At 41.4% G+C, this 20874-nt stretch overlaps 2 protein-coding genes across 9 annotated transcripts in view; one reads left to right on the forward strand and one right to left on the reverse strand.

Moving 5' to 3' along the window:
- The window catches only part of fancl (FA complementation group L), a 33067-nt gene extending 30020 nt beyond the window's left edge, over positions 1 to 3047 (forward strand). For 3 of the 4 annotated variants that reach the window (XM_010904166.4, XM_010904168.4, XM_020047501.3), the window contains 4 exons: positions 565 to 610; positions 1405 to 1486; positions 2310 to 2426; positions 2576 to 2715. In XM_010904166.4, coding sequence (XP_010902468.2) covers positions 565 to 610; positions 1405 to 1486; positions 2310 to 2426; positions 2576 to 2710 — 380 coding nt within the window. In that variant the 3' untranslated portion in view covers positions 2711 to 2715. Of the gene's footprint in view, positions 1 to 564; positions 611 to 1404; positions 1487 to 2309; positions 2427 to 2575; positions 2716 to 2955 lie in introns of those variants that run through there. The other variant, XM_010904167.4, reaches the window with a different exon arrangement.
- Positions 2514 to 20352, reverse strand: vrk2 (VRK serine/threonine kinase 2). Of its 5 annotated transcripts, none has more exons than XM_010904169.5 (14): positions 20246 to 20352; positions 19457 to 19587; positions 19168 to 19223; positions 17801 to 17870; positions 16931 to 17018; positions 11877 to 11985; positions 11680 to 11772; positions 11396 to 11528; positions 7770 to 7890; positions 7621 to 7679; positions 7094 to 7254; positions 4989 to 5138; positions 4601 to 4756; positions 2514 to 4349 (listed from the first exon to the last, which is right to left on the reverse strand). In XM_010904169.5, the coding sequence occupies exons 2-14, from the start codon at positions 19581 to 19583 to the stop codon at positions 3957 to 3959; spliced, it is 1716 nt and encodes a 571-aa protein (XP_010902471.2). In that variant the 5' UTR covers positions 19584 to 19587; positions 20246 to 20352; the 3' UTR covers positions 2514 to 3956. The 5 variants fall into 5 exon arrangements, with proteins under 5 accessions (XP_010902471.2, XP_019903058.2, XP_019903057.2 ...); XM_020047499.3 differs by having other exon boundaries at positions 4604 to 4756; positions 16931 to 17013; positions 19136 to 19223; XM_020047498.3 differs by having other exon boundaries at positions 16931 to 17013; positions 19136 to 19223.
- Positions 20353 to 20874: the final 522 nt, after the last annotated feature.

The raw sequence follows: 20874 nt of genomic DNA on the forward strand, positions 1-20874 counted from the left end.
ATAACATGGGTGGATAGGATGCTTTACCATTTCACCCCGTTACACAATTGTTTCTTTAAATCCAAGGTCATGCTTGGCCAACGGTGCCATACAGCACTCATTGTTGGTTGCCTAGCAATGCTACTAAAAGTTATTAAACACACACACTCCTGTCGCCTAGACTGAGGCAGGCACCGACCCTCAAATAGAAGAGGTCATGCTGAAATATTGCTTTTTGCATTTAAGAATAACAAACAACACAATGCAATGATGGCTGTGCAGAGGGAAAAAGGCTCATGAGGTGGAACAGACAAGAGCAGAGCGCTTATGTCCAAGTTATTGGAATATTTCCTCTGCCTGGCTCTCCGTTGTCAAATATGAAGAGCCGCTTGTAAGAGCTGCTGTTCTGTATCCTGGAAAATACTTGACACACTAAAAACTAAAATTAGATTTTGCGGTGATGTTTTCTAAAATGTACAAAATCACATATTACAATGAAAATGTGGACCTACATGTATTTGTAAACCTTTTATTTTGGCAATTTGTCAGTACATCAAATGATTGTGTGGTTATTTCTCTCTGCAGTGGTAACTCCTTTGAGGAACAAGCTCAACTCCAACATGCATTTATGGTAAGTTTGGTATGATTAAACAATTGTATTTATTGGTATTATTGGTGTCTTTTTGTGGCCAATATGCCACTGCTTTAGCAGTTTTTAAGCACAATGAATTATGGTTTGCCTGGACAAAGCTATACTATACCATGGTATATTAGCCATATACAACAGACCCCAGAGGTGCCGTATCAGCATTCATGATTCAAAGCACCCAGCTTATGAAGTCTGATAAACCATGGATTTAACCCAGTCAGCATCCAACAATTAACCAGTTAAGAATCCTCTTCCTGATTGGCGTAAAGTTATTCCTCCAGTAAGAAAATAAAATTGAACTAACCTAATCATGTAGTTTACCAGATTATCATAGCTATGAGGCGCCTCAGAGGTTTCTGGTATGTGGTCTGTTCTTTCTGCATCTTCAGCCTTTGGCCAGGACGAAACATTGATTTTATCTGTACTTAGTTGTACATTGGTGGACAGAGATGACACATCCCTATCCAGAAAAGGGCCATCCGTTGGACAGACAGACACACTGGCCAGTTAGCACCCACATCTGACCAGTAACCAAAATGCATCTGTTCTCATCAGTTGGATTCTGCTTTCATTTGTTCAGTCTGTGACCTCATTCCAGTATGATGTTCAATGAAGAAATTGGGAGAAACATGGCTTACAGTTAACCATCTTCTAGCAGCCAGAGAAATGCAGGACATATTAGTAGTAGTTGTAAACCCCCCCCCCCCCCCCCCCCATCTCTCCCTAATTTGCATGTGTGTAATTAGTGTGTGAATTAACTGTTTCACATCTTTCAGGAATCCAGAGTGCAGTGTCTTGCAGAACCTCCGGGATGTTTTGGAAATAGAATTCCCGTCACCTGCCACCCACGAAAAATCTGTATGTTGCATTTCACTGTTTCATGTACCAAGCCCTCACATCTCCTCTATCGGGCGAGTGAGCGTGTTTGTGGTGGGGGCTCTGACTGTTATTCTTTTTTATGCTGGCTGGAGGTGGGTGTGCATCCCCTTTAATTGGGTTGTTTACAGATAGGATAATTAGAATAACAAAGATGGCCACTATTAAGATCGCTTTAATCACACACCCGTTTATCTTTTTTTTTTTAATTTACTGTCGAATGGGTTGAAAGGGCACTGTGTTTAACTGCTGTTGCCACGGTGATTAATGCTTCAGCATTATTAGCGTTCTGAAAAGTGAAAAGTTTACTTGACCAGATGTTTACATTTTACCTGCCGTCTTTTCAATGGAAAGCTTAGAGAGAATAGGGCTTTCCATTACACAAAAAGCAATATGCAAACGGAGAGAATTAGAACAGGGGAAAGACTGGTATTAGGAGTGAGAGGGTTATGTGTTAAAGGAGTAGAGTGAGTGAAGGTGACAGAGGGACAGGGTAGTGGGTTAAAAAGGAACATGTGGTTTTACCAAATATCCATACTTAAAGTATACTAAAACATACAATGTAACCTTGTTTTGCTATTTTTGGCATTATCTTTAGCATTTTTGGATTTATAGAAAATAGGACTTTTAATATCAGGATGGTGAAAGTGTGTGTGTGTGTGTGTGTGTGTGTGTGTGTGTGTGTGTGTGTGTGTGTGTGTGTGTGTGTGTGTGTGTGTGTGTGTGTGTGTGTGTGTGTGTGTGTGTGTGTGTGTGTGTGTGTGTGTGTGTGTGTGTGTGTGTGTGTGTGTGTGTGTGTGTGAAGAGTTTCAGTGTGGAGTGTGGGATCTGTTACTCCTACCGTCTCAACTCGGACATTCCTGATCAAGTGTGCAATGACTCTCGCTGCGGTCAGCCCTTCCACCAGGCCTGTCTTTACGAGGTGAGGGACACATTACTACTTCAAATCAAACTTCTGACATTTCTTTAATATTTTCTTTATCATAACAAAACGCTAAAATCACTGTCATATTGTTTTAAACAACTTTAATCCGGTTTGAAAACCATACGTTTGTCCTGTTCTGTCCCCAGTGGCTGCGAGGAATTCCATCGAGTCGCCAGAGCTTCAGCATTGTGTTTGGGGAGTGTCCTTACTGCAGCAAGGTGTTCTACAGGCTGCCCTCTATACACACCTACAGGACTCATTTTATAATCATATATCAATAACTGTTCATATACACTCATATTTATACACAGAGCATAATACAGAAGGTCACATTGCATTGTTAAGACACCAGGTCATTTGTTAGTGTAGTATCAAACAACAGTCATACTGTAGGCCTATGGAATATCATCACCATCATCATCAAGCTACAGTGTAGTTGTACAGTAAATGTAAGTTCTCAATAATAAATCTTATTAACTATTGCAAACAATGCATTTTAAAAAGTAACATTTCTTTTTGTTTGCAGCCCATCACAGTGAAGTGTCCACCCAGAAACCCTGAAAACTGACTGGAGTCAAAGCCCTGTGCATGCACCCCTATGGTTTCATATGAACCTTAGAAAATCTACTCTCTGCTGTTTCTCTGTCATGTTATGAACCAATTGGTGTAGGAGCTGGACAGCAAAGAAAGGAAACTATAAAACACATTTGGAAAAGTAAATGTAGTGTGCTTGCCAGGTTATTTATGTTTAAAAAGTTGTTGTTAGAAGATTAACCATGTTTTTTTTGCAAATAGTTAATTTGCAGTCAGTCAATACACTTAACTTTTTTAAATCAGCATAGCCTAAACATTTCAAATATTTGGTTTGGTCTTTCTAGCTTGAACAATTCAAGAAATACTAGTTAAATTAATGCAAATCATGCAAATTACATTCCTTAATATAAGAATTTTAAGTTGGGTTTGTCTAAACATTTGGGAAATGGTGGTGTGGTGTCTCTAGCTTGAATGATTTAGGACGTACTGTTGGTGTTATCCTAATTATGCAATTTGACTTTAGTTTATAAAAAACTGAATTTCAATTTAGGATAGCCTTAAAGCTTAAAAGTTGTAATTATAGCTTAATAAACCTAGAAGCAAGATCACATTTAAATGTGTAGTTCTCATTCAAACCCATGTTAACTTATGCAGATTTTCAAAGATTTACAATACTAAACCAGAATATCTGAATATAAGCAACTGAAATTAGTCCAGTCTGAACACATCAACATTGGGTTTGTTCCTATTCAAGCAAAGGTACCTTTTCCCCCACTGAAATCCATCGAGAGCTCATTTAAATACTGTTATAATTATAAATTCTATCAAAACCACCTTTTCAAGCAACATGAGTTGGGGTAGTCTGGACATTTAAACATTGGTTTCATGTTGACAGCTTTTATCATTTAGGCTCCAGAGCAAGTGAAAGAAAAATCAAGTCTTGCTTCACTTTTAGCAAGCACACCGAACACGTCAGAGTGACAGGGAAAGGGTTCAGTCAGAACCATCAATCAGAGTAAAGATAAAGGCCAGGAACAGGAATATGAACACCACTAAGCCACTAAAGCACAGTGGGTAACCCCAGTCAGGCTTCAGTTTAGAAGGATCTGCTTGATGGCGGGGGTCTATACTGCCATTTCCCTCCCACTCAGCATGGTCAGTCTGGTCATGGTTGAATTTCTCCCAACCATCAGCCTCCATGTAACAATGTTCTTCTCCAGGTGTCCAACGGAAGTCCTCCTCTCCAAAGTAATTCTGCATTTGACCCAATTTGCTCTTTGTAAGGGTTATACCACCCCTGGGGTATGACTGTCCATGGTTGACCTGTGGTCTTGAGGTCACAAGAACTGTTTCCTTCACACGCCGTTTGGTTTGTGTTGATGTTTTCTGTTAGGGGATAATTCACATATTTGCTCTGTTTTCTGCCATTGATATTAACTCTTGTAACAGCTGTTGAATGTTTTTAGTGTGACTTTTATATGCCAATAAAACAATCTCATGATATTTCTTTGGAGTTTGACCTTTTTTTGAACTATACCATTTTCCAATATTCATTACCACTTGGGAGTCACAGTACAATTGCTGGTAAAATGAAGTGAATACTGTTAATCTTGCAGGAGTTATTGCCTTGGCCTCACCACCTGTTCAGACTGAGGTTTGGATATGGGAGGTCCTCTGATGTACTGAGAAAGCACAGGTCTGGATCTACGCGTGTTGCCCTTGTCTTCCTCACACTCCTCATCCTCTACGTACACAGGCTTTGATTTAGTCTGGCCTTTAGCTGCACCTGCCTTCTGTGGGGAAAAGGTACAGCAGGCCAAGGTTGTCACTGCAAAATAACAATGTGACTGGATAACTCGAGTAAGAGTTAAACTTGGTGTATAAAACACTAATACATTCACTAACACCTTACACCCCATTTCTGACTTGTGGGTCACTCTGTTGAATACCATCATAGCTAAAACCTCTAGAAGTAAACCGGAGTGGATGAATCCTGTTTAGTCACCCCCATATCGTGTGGCTTGCCTGGGACTTGGATATGGGCGGTCCTCTTATGTAGCGAGATGATATAGTTTTAGGCCTCGTATCATGTTCCATTTCCTCATCGTCTTCCTCCTCAGTCTTCTTTACTAATACAGACGCTGGCATAGATGACCCTTTAGTTCGCTCCATGTTCTGTGGGGAGAAGAATAAAGCAAGAGAGTGTGGAGACTTAAGAGGAAGTTGTACATTGGTTTGTGATAGTACAAACTTGCTCTAATAAAACCTGCCCTTTTCTCCATTGAACATAGTTCTAGACCAGCAGACTGAATCTAGGTCAGAGTAAGCCACCTACTACGCAATATTCACTGAATTATTAATTTCAGGCTTTGAGTTAGGAAAAATTATGATACAGAGGAGTAGTACTAATATACTTTAAGCAGCCTTTCCATGAACAATATTACTTTGACTGACATTTACTCTCCCTGTTTCCAAACTGATTAAAGGGGTAGTTAACCAGTTTGTTTTCATGTTGCCTTTTCTTTTACTTTTTACTTTTTCTGGTGTTTGAAGAGAAAATAATATTTTGCAGTCATCACTGACTACAATGCAATATGAAAATGTGTGTGATGGGGTTAAACCCGTTATGTATTGAAGTTCATGGTTTGGACAACAGGCTGCTGGTTTGGATGCACTAGCCACTGGGGTAGGCCAGCCAATGGGGTAGGCCAGTGACAAAATACATTTTCCAAATGTTTATATTTCTAATAAACCTGCTCCTATTACCTGAAACGTCTCATCCATCATCCAAAGCACATTCTCTCTGCATATCTGTGGCAGTGCCAGAAGGGTGTGTGTGATGTGAGCTAGTCTAATTGTCTCTCAGAAATGGACATCACAATACATTGATCCTCAGGTGAATGGGTGAAGAGAACCATTGGTTTTGTTTGACTGATGGCGTTTATGGATAGTGTCTAATGTTACCTTTTTCAGTATAATAGAACAAAACTTAAGTTCTAAGCAAGGCCTATTTTCCCAACAAATACATAACTTAGTATACATAAATCTGTAACAGCCTAAAATCTATGAAATGTTACAAATTACATTTATGGTAAGGGTTAAGTTTAGGCATCAGTGTACTAAGGTAAAGGTTAGAAAATAAAAATCCCCTTTCCATGGGTTCAAGCTACATACACTGTGCAAACCTGTTATACATAATAGTTTGGGGGATCACTCATAAGCACAGAAAAAGTGAATTTTCCCTTTATAAACTGACACTTGTGTTTGACTAAGATCAAACTGCATAGCAGTTCAGTATGGAGATGAGTGAAAGAGGGAGGGGAGAAGAAGTGTAATTGTGGCTGCTGATCCTCTGCCCTGTAAAGTGTGTATCATCAACCGCCTCAAATTGGTCTGTTTTGGGCTTCGGCAGGTCAAGTTAGCCATCATTGGGGGCTCAAGTGATTCCGGTATATTTCAGAAGATCACGAGCCTCTCCACTCCTGTCCCTCTCTAAGAAGACACCATGGGGGACAGGGGCAAGTTGACCCTCTTTACTGCGGTCAAGATTCCCTGCCAGGCATTTAGAGATTTTTTTTTCTCTCAACATAGCTACAAAAATGACCAGAGCGAGAGATATGACCGATTTTGTACATGGAGACAACCATTTAAAATGCACATATTTCATATAAAATACTTTCTGCAGTGTGTATATTTGACGTAAATAAAGACCTGACATTGTAAGGAGGCTGTGGCTGAGGCTGTCATTAGTGTGTAAATCTCCCACACGGCACTGGCGCTCAACAGACGAGTCCTCCCTTCTCTCCCAGACAGATGTAAATCGCAGCATAAACGAGAAATAGTCTGGCCATCTGGTCTACATTACACACCCCTGACCTGCACTCTACCCTCTCCAGAAACACTGGAATACATCCACCTCATTACATCTTACAAGTCCTAATACTTCACTCTATACAAGTATTTAACAACCTGTTGTTTTTATGGGTTTTTTTGTCTAATGACTGTTACTACTTAACCTACATCTGAGAATAGAACTGGTTGTGTGACTGACTGACAGGACTACATGAATAACTTCAATGATAGTTACTGACTGGCCCGTCAAACCCTCTGGTAGAAGAACCTTCCATCACCTTCCATCTTTCCATCGGCTGTGGCCCAGAGAGATCCAGCCTTCCCTGGCCTCTGTTCACCCTCTGTCCCGACTCTGACAGCAGCTCTCTCAGCTTCTTGTAGTCTGGACGCTCCTTATAACCCAGTGTTTTGACACAAAGCAAAAAACTGGCCAATTCATCTGAGAGGGACGAAGAGAAAGTCAGCAATATGTTCAACAGATACACTCAGTGTCTCTTTAGTTTTGATGTTTTATAAACTCTGGCAATAACTACGCCCCCCCCCCGCCCCCCATAAGGTGGATGTATGCCCTGGTTGTTATCTGTGGTGGTCGGCCAGTTCCTGAAGGTGCAGAGAATCAGGCCTGTCAGTCAGCTCTCAGACCCGACCTCTCCTTACAGAATGCGGGATAACAAACCCTGGTAGTCTCTCCCTGGATGCTGGAGTTGGGGGGGGGAGAAATCTTTTTCTGGGAGGGGATACTGAATGGATGATCAAGGGTCTCTTTTCCACCCGGGACACCAGCTCAACCAGAGGTGTCACTCACCTGCGGAAGCTCCGCCCACAGACAGCTGCTGCACCGAGCCAGGTAGATTTTCCATGAGTCTGGAAAGAGACATAGAAACAGAAATGCTAATGGAGACAAACAAGGCTTAGATGTGGAGATGGGAGAGTGGGCTACGGACAGAATATTACCTGGTTTTGGACTCCAGGACCTTCAATGGTTGCCTGAGCACAGAGGTCCAGGGCAGGGAACCACAAAGCCAGTGGAGTAGACAGAAGCCCAACACCTCCAGGTCCCCACGTCTAGATGGAGCTACAGTCGGGGTGAAAAAGCTTTGATTGAGAGGCTTTGAGGTAAAGAAGAAGAGAGAGTGAAGGAAGGATGACAGAATTCTAGGCCGGTTTGGTTCTATTTTCTCAGCTGGTGTTCATCTCTCTACCATTTCTACACTCCAGCCTGCAGAAAGGCCGGGCTTTCGAAGGGGAGACAGAGGTGGACATTTTGGGTCAGTTTCCTCCTCCTCTTGTCCTGTTCCAGGAAACTGAATACTCATGGCCTCTGACACTATCCAGACACCCACTGCATGGCATAAACACACTTGATCTCTCTGAAACTCTTCCTCTCAAGCAGTAAAACACACAATGACGTCAGAGCCCAAATCACTACCACATGTTACAGATGTCAACAGGGTCCTATGCACCGAGGAGATATCTTTTACCCAAGACTGATGGCTAGGCAAGACATTAATCTCTCGACTCCCTCAGTGTATACAATGCCTTCCATCTAGTTTGAATAGAAGGATCCAAAGAAACCCAGCACTGAGCCAGTGTCTTTATGAAAAACTGTGGTGAGCTTATCAATACATCTGGATTGAGTCCATGTGAGGGGGGGGGTGGGGGTCGAGCCTGAGGAGTTTTAGCAGCTCAATACTGTAACAGCCGCGCGTCTCTGGAGAAATTACCTATCGACTGGCTTCATCAGAGGCAGAAATCTCAAGCCAGATCCATGCCTAGCATTGATCCTAGCCAGAGGTCCCATTTAAACGGGCTGCTGCTATGGGCCGCCAGGCAGCAGCACCCAGCAGGACAGAACTACTACCTGGTCACGAGACGGCCAAGACAGGGGTTTGGGAGACGGCTGTTTTGGTCGCTGTTGGTTACTGATTGTTCTTGGCTCATTAGTGGGTTTTGTTGGTTTGTCTGTGGTTGCTGTTTATTGGTCATGGTTGTTTTTGGTTGATCAGTGATTGTTCTTTGTTGGTCAGTTTATTTTTTCCTGTGACTGTTTTTGGGTTTGTCAGTCCTTGATTTTGAACAGTATGTGGTTGTTCTTGGCTGGTCAGCGATAGTTCATGGCTGGCCAGTGGTTGATATTTGTAGTTAGTGTTTGCCTCTACAACAATTTTTGCCTCCAGCATTTTCGTGATTAAAACGGCTTGTTTAAATCATTTACTGAAAATGTTTCCCCTCAAGAGTGAAAGGTGTAAAACACTTCAATGCATGTCAGCAACACAGTACATTTGTTGCTGCAACATCTAATTAAGCCATTGTTAAAAATAATGATTTAAGCCTCATTGGCATGGCGAGGCCGACAAGACAGAGTAGATGAAAGCACTTTCAAACCGCTCCAACTCCCACTGCCACATAATAGATTAACAATTAAAAAGATCACCAACTACGTTAAGCGCCAGTGGACGTATACTGTCCCGGTCCACAACAACATTTCCTTAGGCGTTTGGTTGCGTATTTATTAGTTTTTCACTAAGGAAAGTCTGGAGGGCAGGACCCATCTCTTACACACACAGGCATACCAACTGTTGGGAAGGGGAAGCGCAGACCCCGATCGGAACAGTCCAGGTTGATCACAGAGGAGTTAGGTGACCTTTTTGTGGATAATTGTCTGCTATTGTTCTACAAATCTCCAACGATGTGGGGTGACACTCTAAACCCTCTCTCTAAGAATGGGATTCAAAGCATCCTGCTCCAGCAGGTGACCATTAGAGTTCAATGGTTCATCAGGGTTCAGAGCAAGATCTCCAACAGAAAGTACTCTCAAATTCTTCATGCCCTCCTACTCAAAGAGATAAATCCCAGACAAATGCAATACAGAGGTCAAGCAGAAGCAATCATCATATCCAATTTATCCATCTGGAATAACATTCCTGGTGTCTTATAAACTTTAGAAAACAGAACCTTTCCCAAATGTAGGTCTTGATTCAAACAATGGAGTACTGTAAACCTAACAAAAGCTGTGATTATATAAACAGTGTGATGGATGTCAATGGTTTAAAAAAAAGGTCAGTAGAGTACATGAGCACATTCTCGACTAAAATCTACCTACTTTTGTTTGCAGACGATTCATGACCAACAGGCTTTAAAAGCAAAGGAATAATTTACTTTACAACAGATACAGTTCAGGTATGACTAAAGGGGGAGAATGAAGACCATATGCAACAGCTTGTATGTACATGCGAACAAATTGCACATGAGAACAAAGTGCGAGGGCAGGCAAGGGACTTTCAACAGACATGTGTTTGAACCAGTTCAGTGATTTAAACTTCATTCCTATCTAACCTCTTAAGTCAAATACACAAAGAGAACAGCCATAGAATAACCACTCAGAAAATGTTTAAGCATGTTTGACAGCCTGCAACATATGGGCTGAACTGTGCATTTCAATTCACCGGGCCAACATAATCCTCTTGATTTAAAGAACAACCCCAACAAAAAACACAAGTACAGCATTTTTATCCACTCCCTTCTCCTTAAAACATATTAAAATTGATGCGTTTTCCTTTATTAATGTTGCTGACTGAGCATCTTGTCTGTTTTGGTCCATATCGACAGAAACAGTGGCACGGCGATTAGGGAGTCTAAGCCACACTGGTTCAGCGTATCGAACCCAGCACTGTCCCCTGCTCTGAGCAGGCAGAGAGGTTATCAGTGGCCAGTCCCTCTCTAACCAAACATCAAAGCCTTAATTAATGGGGGATGAATACACCATGCAGGTTATGACTTCAGCTAATTAGGGAATTGTTAAATGGAGTCTGCTTCTGGGAATACGGGGGGGGCGGGAAAAATCGATGTCCAATAAAAAAAGGACCATGTACGCAATTTGCCAGCTAATGTGTTCCTGATAGCTACTGTGGGTGGACCGGGAGGGGGGGGGGGTCATTTTACATTATGCACAAACAAGTACGCTGCCAACTGAAAGATACAGCTAGAGGACTATACAGCAAGACACATCCCTGTGAGACCATTGGCCATACAGTCAAGTACTCTAACATCCACAAATTACTGCATGTTCAGCCTCAGCAGTGGCGCAGCAGTTCGGGGTGTTCTTTCGTAGCACCAAGCTCACCACCACAGTCTAAGTTTGAGTTGATGAGTGGCTGAGAAGCCGTCTGTGTGATGTGAATTGAGTCATCTACAATGAAGGGGGAGGCAGGGTCAGTGAGGATTTCCTGGTTTCACTGCAGTCTAGCAACTCCTTTAGGTGGCTCAGGTACCTGCAATGCTGACTGAGTGTGCCCTCACAAACTGACCCATGTGATTTCCTGGTAGGAACAGCAATGTGGGGGAAAAGCAGAATTGCATGGCACACGTGCCTATAAGGAAAGCTTGACACAATCTTCCAAGTCTTTCAAACCCGCTGGGAGTTTTTGCCACAAGATAAAGCGGTGGATACAATTGGATAAAACAAAGGATGAAAAACATGGTAAGAACTAGTATAGCAAAGTATACAAAAAATACATACAATATAAATTGCAGATTGTGGCAGCTAAGACTATAAATAAGTGAATAACATCTCAATTTACCAACTCCCTTGTGGGCATCTATGCTGGTGTACTCAATGGTTCCATTGTGTCCCTTCTTTGGATTCTCCTTGTACTCCTTGTGCACACCGTCTGGGCTGTACCTATAGGACAGGCCATAGTCAGCTAGATACACCTGCAGGACAGGGAAGAAATGTACACCACATGCAAGTCAACCCACATTCAAGTGAAAGCTTATGGAACCATGCTAAATGCTAATATATAAATGCTAATTTTGTGCTAGAAATGGCATCAGCAACCCTTTGCCCGACAGTGGCAGTGCAGACCTTGTCAGTGTCTGTGTGACCAAGCATCAGGTTGGCTGCCTTTATGTCTGCATGGACATACTCATTGTCATGGATATACTCCAGCACATCCAGCTGCAAGAGAACAGGGCAACAGTGTTGGAGGGGATTCAGTTACTCAATACTGGGAATGGAATATGAAGCAAAATGGAAGATGAAGAGGATGGAGAAAGACTTACTAGGCCTCGCCCAAGCTGAAGCACGGTGTGTTTCTTTAACCTGCCACCGTTGAGGTCACACACCTTCTGCAGGTCACTGCCCAGACGGTCCATCACCATGAACCTATAACTGGACAGGTCAAAGGGCAAAGCTTATATGGAAAACCAACCGACCGACCATTGTCAGACCGTTTGTCAGACCGTTTGTTAAAACATGGTGGTTAACCCTGGGAATCCTATGGAGCTAGAGCATGAGCCAGTCAAATGTGCTACTCTTACAGCCCATGAGTGTTTAGATCACCTCACAAACCATGAAAAACAAAATGTACGCAAGCACACTGCAAGTCTTACGGACTTGTCACCCATATACAGCACCCGCTGCGTTATTTGCATCGTTAAAAACAGAGACATCCCTGCCCGAGCTGAATGTACAGCTGTCTGTGCATTCAATGTGGGTTGGTCAATAATGCAATTGTTTGGGAGGTGAAGGAGAAGAAATTCTTCATTGTCAAAGCGAAGTGGAGTGCTAATTTACCATAATTACCGTTGGTTCTATGGGTGGTCAGTGTAACGTAGTGCAGCCAGTATAACACAGAATTTTGTGACAAATGTGCCGGAAATAAAATGAGGATTTTTCCAACGTCAGGTAAAACATTCCTACTGTTTAAATGACCCACCATTGAAAGCCTGGGTTGCTGTGGAGAAGGTTGGATTGGTGCAATCTTCTTCTGTATTAACTTTGTTATTCATTTAGCTAACGCTATAGGTTTATCACTAGAACCGCATGTGTTTTTATTGAAGGTATCAAGGTATTTGAAAAAAATCTATTAAGAAAATAATACAAATAACAATTATTTCTACAAAAACAGGCAATAGTATTTTCAATTGTTTAACTGGCCCTACAAATGTACAAAATCAAAATTACAGGTGACTTGAATAGCTTTTCAAAAAACTGGTCTGAAATGATTTCAACACCAATGCATAGCTATAGTCTCCTAAATTATTGGCATATAAAATGTGTCTATAGGTGACATGAACAAGTTATTGAAAAACCGAGAGGAGTTATTAGAAAAAGAAACCAGGCAAGCCTAGTTCAGCCAGCCCGCAACAGAAAGATTCGAACCCAGGTCACCCACGCAAATGGCTGTGTCGTTAACCACTACACCATGGAGCTGTACATTTGCTGGGTGTCAGTATAGCCTCTAATCTATCCTGAACAAATACTCTTCTGTCACTAGCTATTTTAACAGTTCATTGGCCATTCGTGAATGACATTGATACAGTTAAACTGCCTAACGTTTCTTATTAAGTTTACCTCCACCACAAATAGCATCTATGCAATGTATGTGGCATTTGCCACTGGCCGTTTTAACAGTGTATTAGCCAGTAATAAGCTTTACCGGTCTCTACTAACTGACTGGAATAATCATAAGAATTGAACAATTGCTAGCAAGTCAGCCAGAGCTATTTCATTTCAAGAATGTATTTTTTTCATTCGTGAATGACACTGATACCATAACTATCAATAAAGGTGACGATAACTAACTTTTTCACCAAGTGAAATGACGAGACAATCATGGAATCTACCAGAAATAATTAATAAATATTGTTGCTCTCAACAGATTCGAACTTAGGTCTTCCACGTGAGAAGCACTGTCTTTAACACCTACGCCACGGCATGCACGTTTCAGCAGTCGCTAGATACCATTGAGTATTGTGTTAAACTGACTAACGTTTCTTATTAAGTTTACCTCCACCACAAATAGCATCTATGCAATGTATGTGGCTTTTGCCACTGGCCGTTTTAACATCTTATTAGCCATTAATAGGCTTACTAGTATCTACTAACTTCCTAGGAATAATCATACGAATTGAGCAATTGCTAGCAAGCCTGAAGATTAACGTTTCCATGCCAAAAACAGTCGCAAACAGTAAACTGTTTTATTTCAGGCTTACTATAATGTAGATATTAAAGGTTTTAGCCAGCAAAGTTTTCATCTATACGGAATAATTCATAACTCGTACTTCGCTTCGCCTGCGAGGAGATACAAACTCGAGACCTATAGTTTACAGGTCCGCTTCTCTAACCGCTACGCTATTTAACAAGTGGTACTCAGTCAGTTACTCACTCACTCACTAAGACATTCGCTCTTCTTGGCTGGCTCTACTTATTCGGACCGGCAAAAAGAAGAGGCCCATTTCTACAAATGAATAGACTATGTGAATGGCACGTCTTTGCAGGTCTCTCCCAGGGGTTGTAGAGGGGCTACCACTAGAGCTATGCATTTTAACACCAATGCATAGCTCTAGTGTTCAAGAATATTGTTGGTATTTCGTTTTGTGAATAATTATTTAGCCTAATACATTTGTAGAATATTAATCTTCAGTGAACTAAGCAGAGAAAATTCAAAGAGAGCCAATAGGATGTGTGTGTGATTTAGTTCATCTTTATCTCCAAAAGTAAAACAGTTACTTGTAATACGTTTGTTGAATTGGTAATTGGTGACTGGTAAACAATATCCTTGGTGTTTCGTGAATAATAATTTAACATAATACATTTGCAGATTTACATTTGATTAATTAGCCTACACAATAAGTTGAATCTCCTCTGGTAACGTGTGATAAGTAACCTGTTACTTTTGGTATTATGTTTCAATAATAGCCTAATTAAGTTTTTGAATGGACATTGAAATAATCTATTTCATTTGTAAGTTCATTCAAATTCAACCAAGATGATCCTTCATCTGGGAGTATCGCACATTCATCCATTGACGTCATGCATTCAGTGAGGGGTGATTAGCGCTTGGGTACCAACGCTAAGTGGCGTGGACTGTTGGCGGAAAACTGGGTAAAAAATAATTTTTTCTGTTTGTCAGTGTAGAATTCTGAGAACAGAACAATGTAATACACACCTATTTAGGAAAAGTCATGGAAGGAGGGTGTAGCTTTCAAAATGGCAAACTCAAACGGCAATAGGCGTAGGCATTTGGCGTTTACAGTGTTAACAAGAGAGGTTTAGCTAGTCTCACTAACGTTAGCTACACCATTGGAGTTGGTGGCATCTTTTCACTGTTCAAATGTAGATACAGTGGATATAAAGTCTACACACCCCTGTTAAAATGCCAGGTTCTTGTGATGTAAAAGAATGAGAAAAAGATAAATCATGTCAGAACATTTTCCACTTTAAATGTGACATATAATGTGAACAATTCAATTGAAAAATAAACGGATATCTTCAAAGGGGAACATTTTTAAATAAAAACCTTACAATAAACTGGTTGCATAAGTGTGCAATAACTGGGGATGTGGCTGTGTTCAGAATTAACCAATCACATTCAAACTCATATTAAATAGAAGTTATTACACACCTGCCATCATTTAAAGTTACTCTGATTAATCACAAATAAAGTTCACAAATAAAGTTCAGCTGTTCTAGTAGGATATTCCCAACATTTTCTTGGTCCGCAGAGAGCTTCCAAAGCATCAGAGGGATCTCATTGTTGAAAAATATCAGTCAGGAGAAGGGTACAAAAGAATTTCCAAAGCATTAGATATACCATGAAACACAGTGAAGACAGACATCATCAAGTGGAGAAAAAATATGGCACAACAGAGACATTACCAAGAACTGGACGTCCCTCCAAAATCTATGAAAAGATGTGAAGAAAACTGGTCAGGGAGGCTTCCAAGAGGCCTACAGCAACATTAAAGGAACTGCATTTCTGGCAAGTACTGGCTGTGTGCTACATGTGACAACAGTCCCCGTATTCTTCATATGAATGGGCTATGGGGTAGGGTGGCAAGATGGAAGCCTTTTCTTACAAAGAAAATCATCCAAGCTGAAGTTTGCAAAAACATGGTCTGATGAAACCAAGGCTGAACTTTATGGCCATAATTCCAAAAGGTATGTTTGGCGCAAAAACGACAATGCACATCACACAAAGAACACTATAACCACAGTGAAGCATGGTGGTGGCAGCATCATGCTTTGGGGCTGTTTTTCTTCAGCTGGAACCGGGGCCTTAGTCAGGGTGGAGGGAATTATGAACAGTTCCAAATACCAGGCAATTTTGGCACAAAACCTTCAGGCGTCTGTTAGAAAGCCGAAGATGAAGAGGAACAACCCAAAGCACACATCCAAATCCACAAAAGCATGGCTTCACAAGAAGATTAACGTTTTGGAATTGCCCAGCCAGAGCCCGGACCTGAATCCAATTGAACATCTGTGGGGTGATCTGAAGAGGGCTGTGCACAGGAGATGTCCTCGCAATCTGACAGATATGGAGTGCTTTAGCAAAGAAGAGTGGGAAAATATTGCCACGTCAAGATGTGCCATGCTAATAGACTCCTACCCAAAAAGACTGAGTGCTGTAATAAAATGAAAAGGTGCTTCAACAAAGTATTAGTTTAAGGGTGTGCACACTTATGCAACCAGGTTATTGTGAGTTTTCAATTTTTTCCCTAAAAGATTTCAGTTTGTTTTTCAATTGAAATGTTCATGTTCACATTATAGGTCACATTAAAGGTGGAACATTTCTGACATTATTTATCTTTGTCTCATTCTTTTACATCACAAGGACCTGGCATTTTAACAGGGGTGTGTAGACTTTATATCCACTGTATCTACATTTAAACAGTGATACATTTAAATACAATATATATGCGGTTAGCGCATCCAATGGAACTGCAACTATCTGGCATTTAGTATGATAAGTGTAACTGTGATACTGTTTAGACCGCCAAGCGGGCGTTCCCATATGCCGTGGCAACACGTGACAACTATCAATATAGCTCTGGAATTGGTCAACCCCCAGAGTCTTAGAGCTCTGGGCTGACCAATGACTGAAACCTATTTCAAACTGATTTTATTCCAGAATTATTTTTATTGTGGCATGATGTCACTAGAGTTGGTGTACTGAAAACGTCACTGGCATCCTAAGCACTCAGATAGCTGACCCCAATTATGTTTCTATCCGATTGGGGTGAGTTCAATGAGAGAATTCAACATCCAAACTGCCAAAATGCAGAGTCAAACAGTGGGCTTATGTTGTGATAGCACTGTAGATGGTCAGTACCTGGTCCCACAATGTTCTGACTGTCCTGAACCCCAGTATGTAGGGATTCCCAGGAAATCCAGCTTGTTGGTTCTCTTCCACCTCTGTACTGAAACCACAAGGCCGCAAGTTACCAAACCCATTGTATCTTACATATACTATATTTACATGTTCTTTTTCTACAGGAATCCCTGACGCAAAGCACAAAAACAGTACCCTAGTCTATTTCAACTGTGGATTTGCCCTTTGCTTCATTTTGGTCACTAGTTGCTTTTGGGATTTACCTTTGTTATCTTGTCTTATTCCCTCTGAGAAGTAATTGGTGCATAACTGGTATAAGGGCTTAGCAAATGTGGTGGTACAATCCTTGGAGACCTGAATATATGCTCTAAAAAGTGATGCAAAAAATTAGGTGATGTGATTTTAATTACTATGGATTCAGGTTGACTGTCTGAACTGATTGCATAAAGACAGGAAAATGAAGTGAGACATGCCAGATACATAGGCAGGCTTTTCTAATTGGTCACACACACACGAACAGGAGGCCTGCTTTGGATCGCAGTGGCTGGCCTGACTGGCTCTCCACCAGACTGGCAGGTGGTCAGGGGCCCAGTGGAGGAGCAGGCATCATTATGTGTGATTGGGTCCCTCTCTATGAATTAGAGCTCAAACAAGCAGAGAAGGGGGTAACTGCCACTGAGGTCCATGTTTGCTTTGGCTTATTAATCACACCAGGCAGCAGTCTTCATGTCTATGGCCACTTCATCAGCCAAGCAGACTCTCGCTGCGCTGGGCCTGTCCGCTCACATAAGGTAGCCTACCTCAGGTAGCCTAAAACAGCTTTGGAAAACATATTGTTGATGTTGATTGACTGAAGTTGTTGATACTCACTGTTCTCTGGTTTAGTTGCCCTCTGATAGAACTTGAGCTCAGAAAACAAAGGCCCATTCTCATGGTACTCCTGCAGACACAATATTATTAGACGGGTCAATAAGACGAAATGTGGAAGGCTATTGTAGGTCCACACAATATCAAAAGGTATGGAATTTTGATTAAATAACTTCAAACGCACTGGGTCTAGACTTAAGAATTGACACAGTGTTAATCCTACACAGCTAACAGCACTGTATCCAAGACAGGACTCTCCAAATCTGTTCTGGGGAAGCAGCCGTCCAATAGGTGCCTCTAACTTCTTTCCAACCCTAAACCAGCTCAGCTTTAAATAATTAGCTGAATCAGCCAAGTTACAACATGGGCTGTAGGCTATGACCTAACATGTGGGTAGCTCTCAAAGAACAGGGTTAGAAATTGCTCTATCCAAGAAAGTTCTGTCAAAAGGGGGACTGAAGAGCGATAGTGGCCACAGAATCACACATGCACGCACACACACACACACACACACACACACACACACACACACACACACACACACGCACGCACACACACACGCACGCACACACACACGCACGCACACGCACGCACACGCACACACGCACACGCACACACAGACACACAGACACAGACACACAGACACACAGACACACAGACACACAGACACACAGACACACAGACACACACACACACACACAGACACAGACACACACACAGACACACACACACAGACACACACACACAGACACACACACACACACAGACACACACACACACAGACACACACACACACAGACACACACACACACAGACACACACACACACACACACAGACACACCTTCATTCTTACTGCATAGATGCCAGGTGTAATGTCACAAGAACTTCATTGTTCTGAATGACGCTGTGTTATTCGGTGCATTTGATAAATAAAAGACTTGGACTTAACATTAGTGATTGAAGATTTGTATTGTTTTCCTATATTCAGTTATTGCTCATCTGTTAAGTACGTACTTCTTGCAAGAAAAACCCTATGAAAGCTAGTACTGCAACCAGTAGCCATTTTAAAATGACAAGGCTCATCGTTAACTAATTGCATGGCATTCGTTGATGGCTTCTGATGTGCTGATGTCCCATTCCTAATGGTCCTTGCCCTTTACCACCAGTAGTTCCATTAGAGTGCATCTCCACACCACTCGGACCAGAATCGGCAAAGTAAGAGAGTAAGACATTCTGACATTGTGATTGAGTTAAACTGTAATTGAAAATTACAGTTTATATCCAAAACAAGTGAAAAACATTAGCCCCAATACAGTGGCAGAAATGCCATGACTCACAACAAAATCAGCCATTGGCCTACTGTCCTCACCACTTTAATCACATAATTAGAGTCCTCTACAACCGGCATGTCCAGGTCCTGTGAAGCTGAAGTAACAGGAAGAGAGGCAATTGAAAGAGTGTGGAGAAAAGGATGGAAATACATAAGAGGCATATAGAAAGATGGGGAGAGAATAGGAGAGAGAAAAAACAAATGAGCAATAAATGGTGATAGAAATCCTTACTTTGAATTAAACCCCAAATCATTACCTGTAGGTTGAGGTGTTTACAGTTATGATTAAGTAAGATTTGATTGCCACAGTCTCGTTAACAATACTAACCCAAGTAGATTAATCCAAAGCCTCCTTGGCCAATGACTTGGCCCAGTCTCCATTGCTTCTTCCCGGTGTCGGTCAGTATAAAACCGCTTGGAAGGGGATTAGGCAGTGGTCTTTTCCTAGGAGCCATGAGCCTATATTGCAATAACAACCCATTACAGGAGTTAGAGAACACAGCTGCGAAAACTTAAGTAATGTGTGCAGATATGTTCATTGTCATCAAAACGACTCGGTTCAAACATGGAATGTCATGGCTAAGATGATAGTGAATTTACTTATAGATTCATTCGTATAATCACTAGAATAAAGTCCCAGACTGCATGTCTAACTAGTGTCCTAAAGAATGCAGCAATTTAGTAACGTATACTGTAAACACGGGCCACACACAGTAATATTAAGAAACAAAACTGAAAGTTAACTGGAAAATGGCTATTCGCTAGCTAGAAATCTAGCTTAATGCATTATTAACAATTTTCAATGACGCTACAGCTAGCTAAATATTTGAGGAAGGTTACATGTACCAAACTGTTAATTACATTTATTACTACGATAGCTATAACGTCATCTATGAATCATAGCTAGCTACGTAATGTACAGTACATATAAATAACCGATGGTGTTTCATTAGTAAGCTAGCTAGACACAACACCGCATTAGCATTGCACATTTGTCAGTTTTTTTCAAGTTGACAGAAGTGACATACATTATCAATAGAAGCCGCGTACAGTAATATTCCACAAATCTACATACTGTCAGAAATACTAGCTTTAACTCAATCTGGTGAACACTTACTGTCAAACTTCCAAAAACTTCGTTCATCCCGCTGTGGTAAATGTCTAAAAGTCAACCAGAGATGACTGTGTATTTTCAGCCGACAATGAGTGCAACTACAGGCGGGACGTTGCAATAGCATGTGCCATATTACAGGTATACATTGCTGTCAGTCAGCCTCGAACATGTAAAATGGCTATGTGGTGCAATGTGAAACTATGTAGGTTGGCTGTGGGAGCAGAGGCGGTTTTAGAGATTTGGGGGCCCAAGGCAGAGACTGGTTGAGGCCCCAACATCATCTATTTTTTACCTTATTTCCCTTTATCAAAGACAAACATTTTTAACATACCTTCTAACTTGTTGAATCGAAATGCCACTTCCAAAGTCACTAGCATGGCTGCCCCCTTCAGTAGAGTATATCAATTACTTTAAAACTAATTATCTGAAGTGTACATACTGCCTTATAAGCTATGACCACAGTGAAGCACAAAGCATTTAGCCATTTTCTTCAAGTGTACAGTTTCTTAATCTTGATCAAGTGCATTTATATACCTTCCTTTTCTCACTATCCTGCACCTTTCCTTATCTGTCAGCTGGGAGGGCCACATATACTTGGTATAAACATTATATTCTGTGTCACTGCACTGTCA

The sequence above is a fragment of the Esox lucius genome, chromosome 6 (assembly GCF_011004845.1).
Source record: "Esox lucius isolate fEsoLuc1 chromosome 6, fEsoLuc1.pri, whole genome shotgun sequence".
NCBI lineage: Eukaryota > Metazoa > Chordata > Actinopteri > Esociformes > Esocidae > Esox > Esox lucius.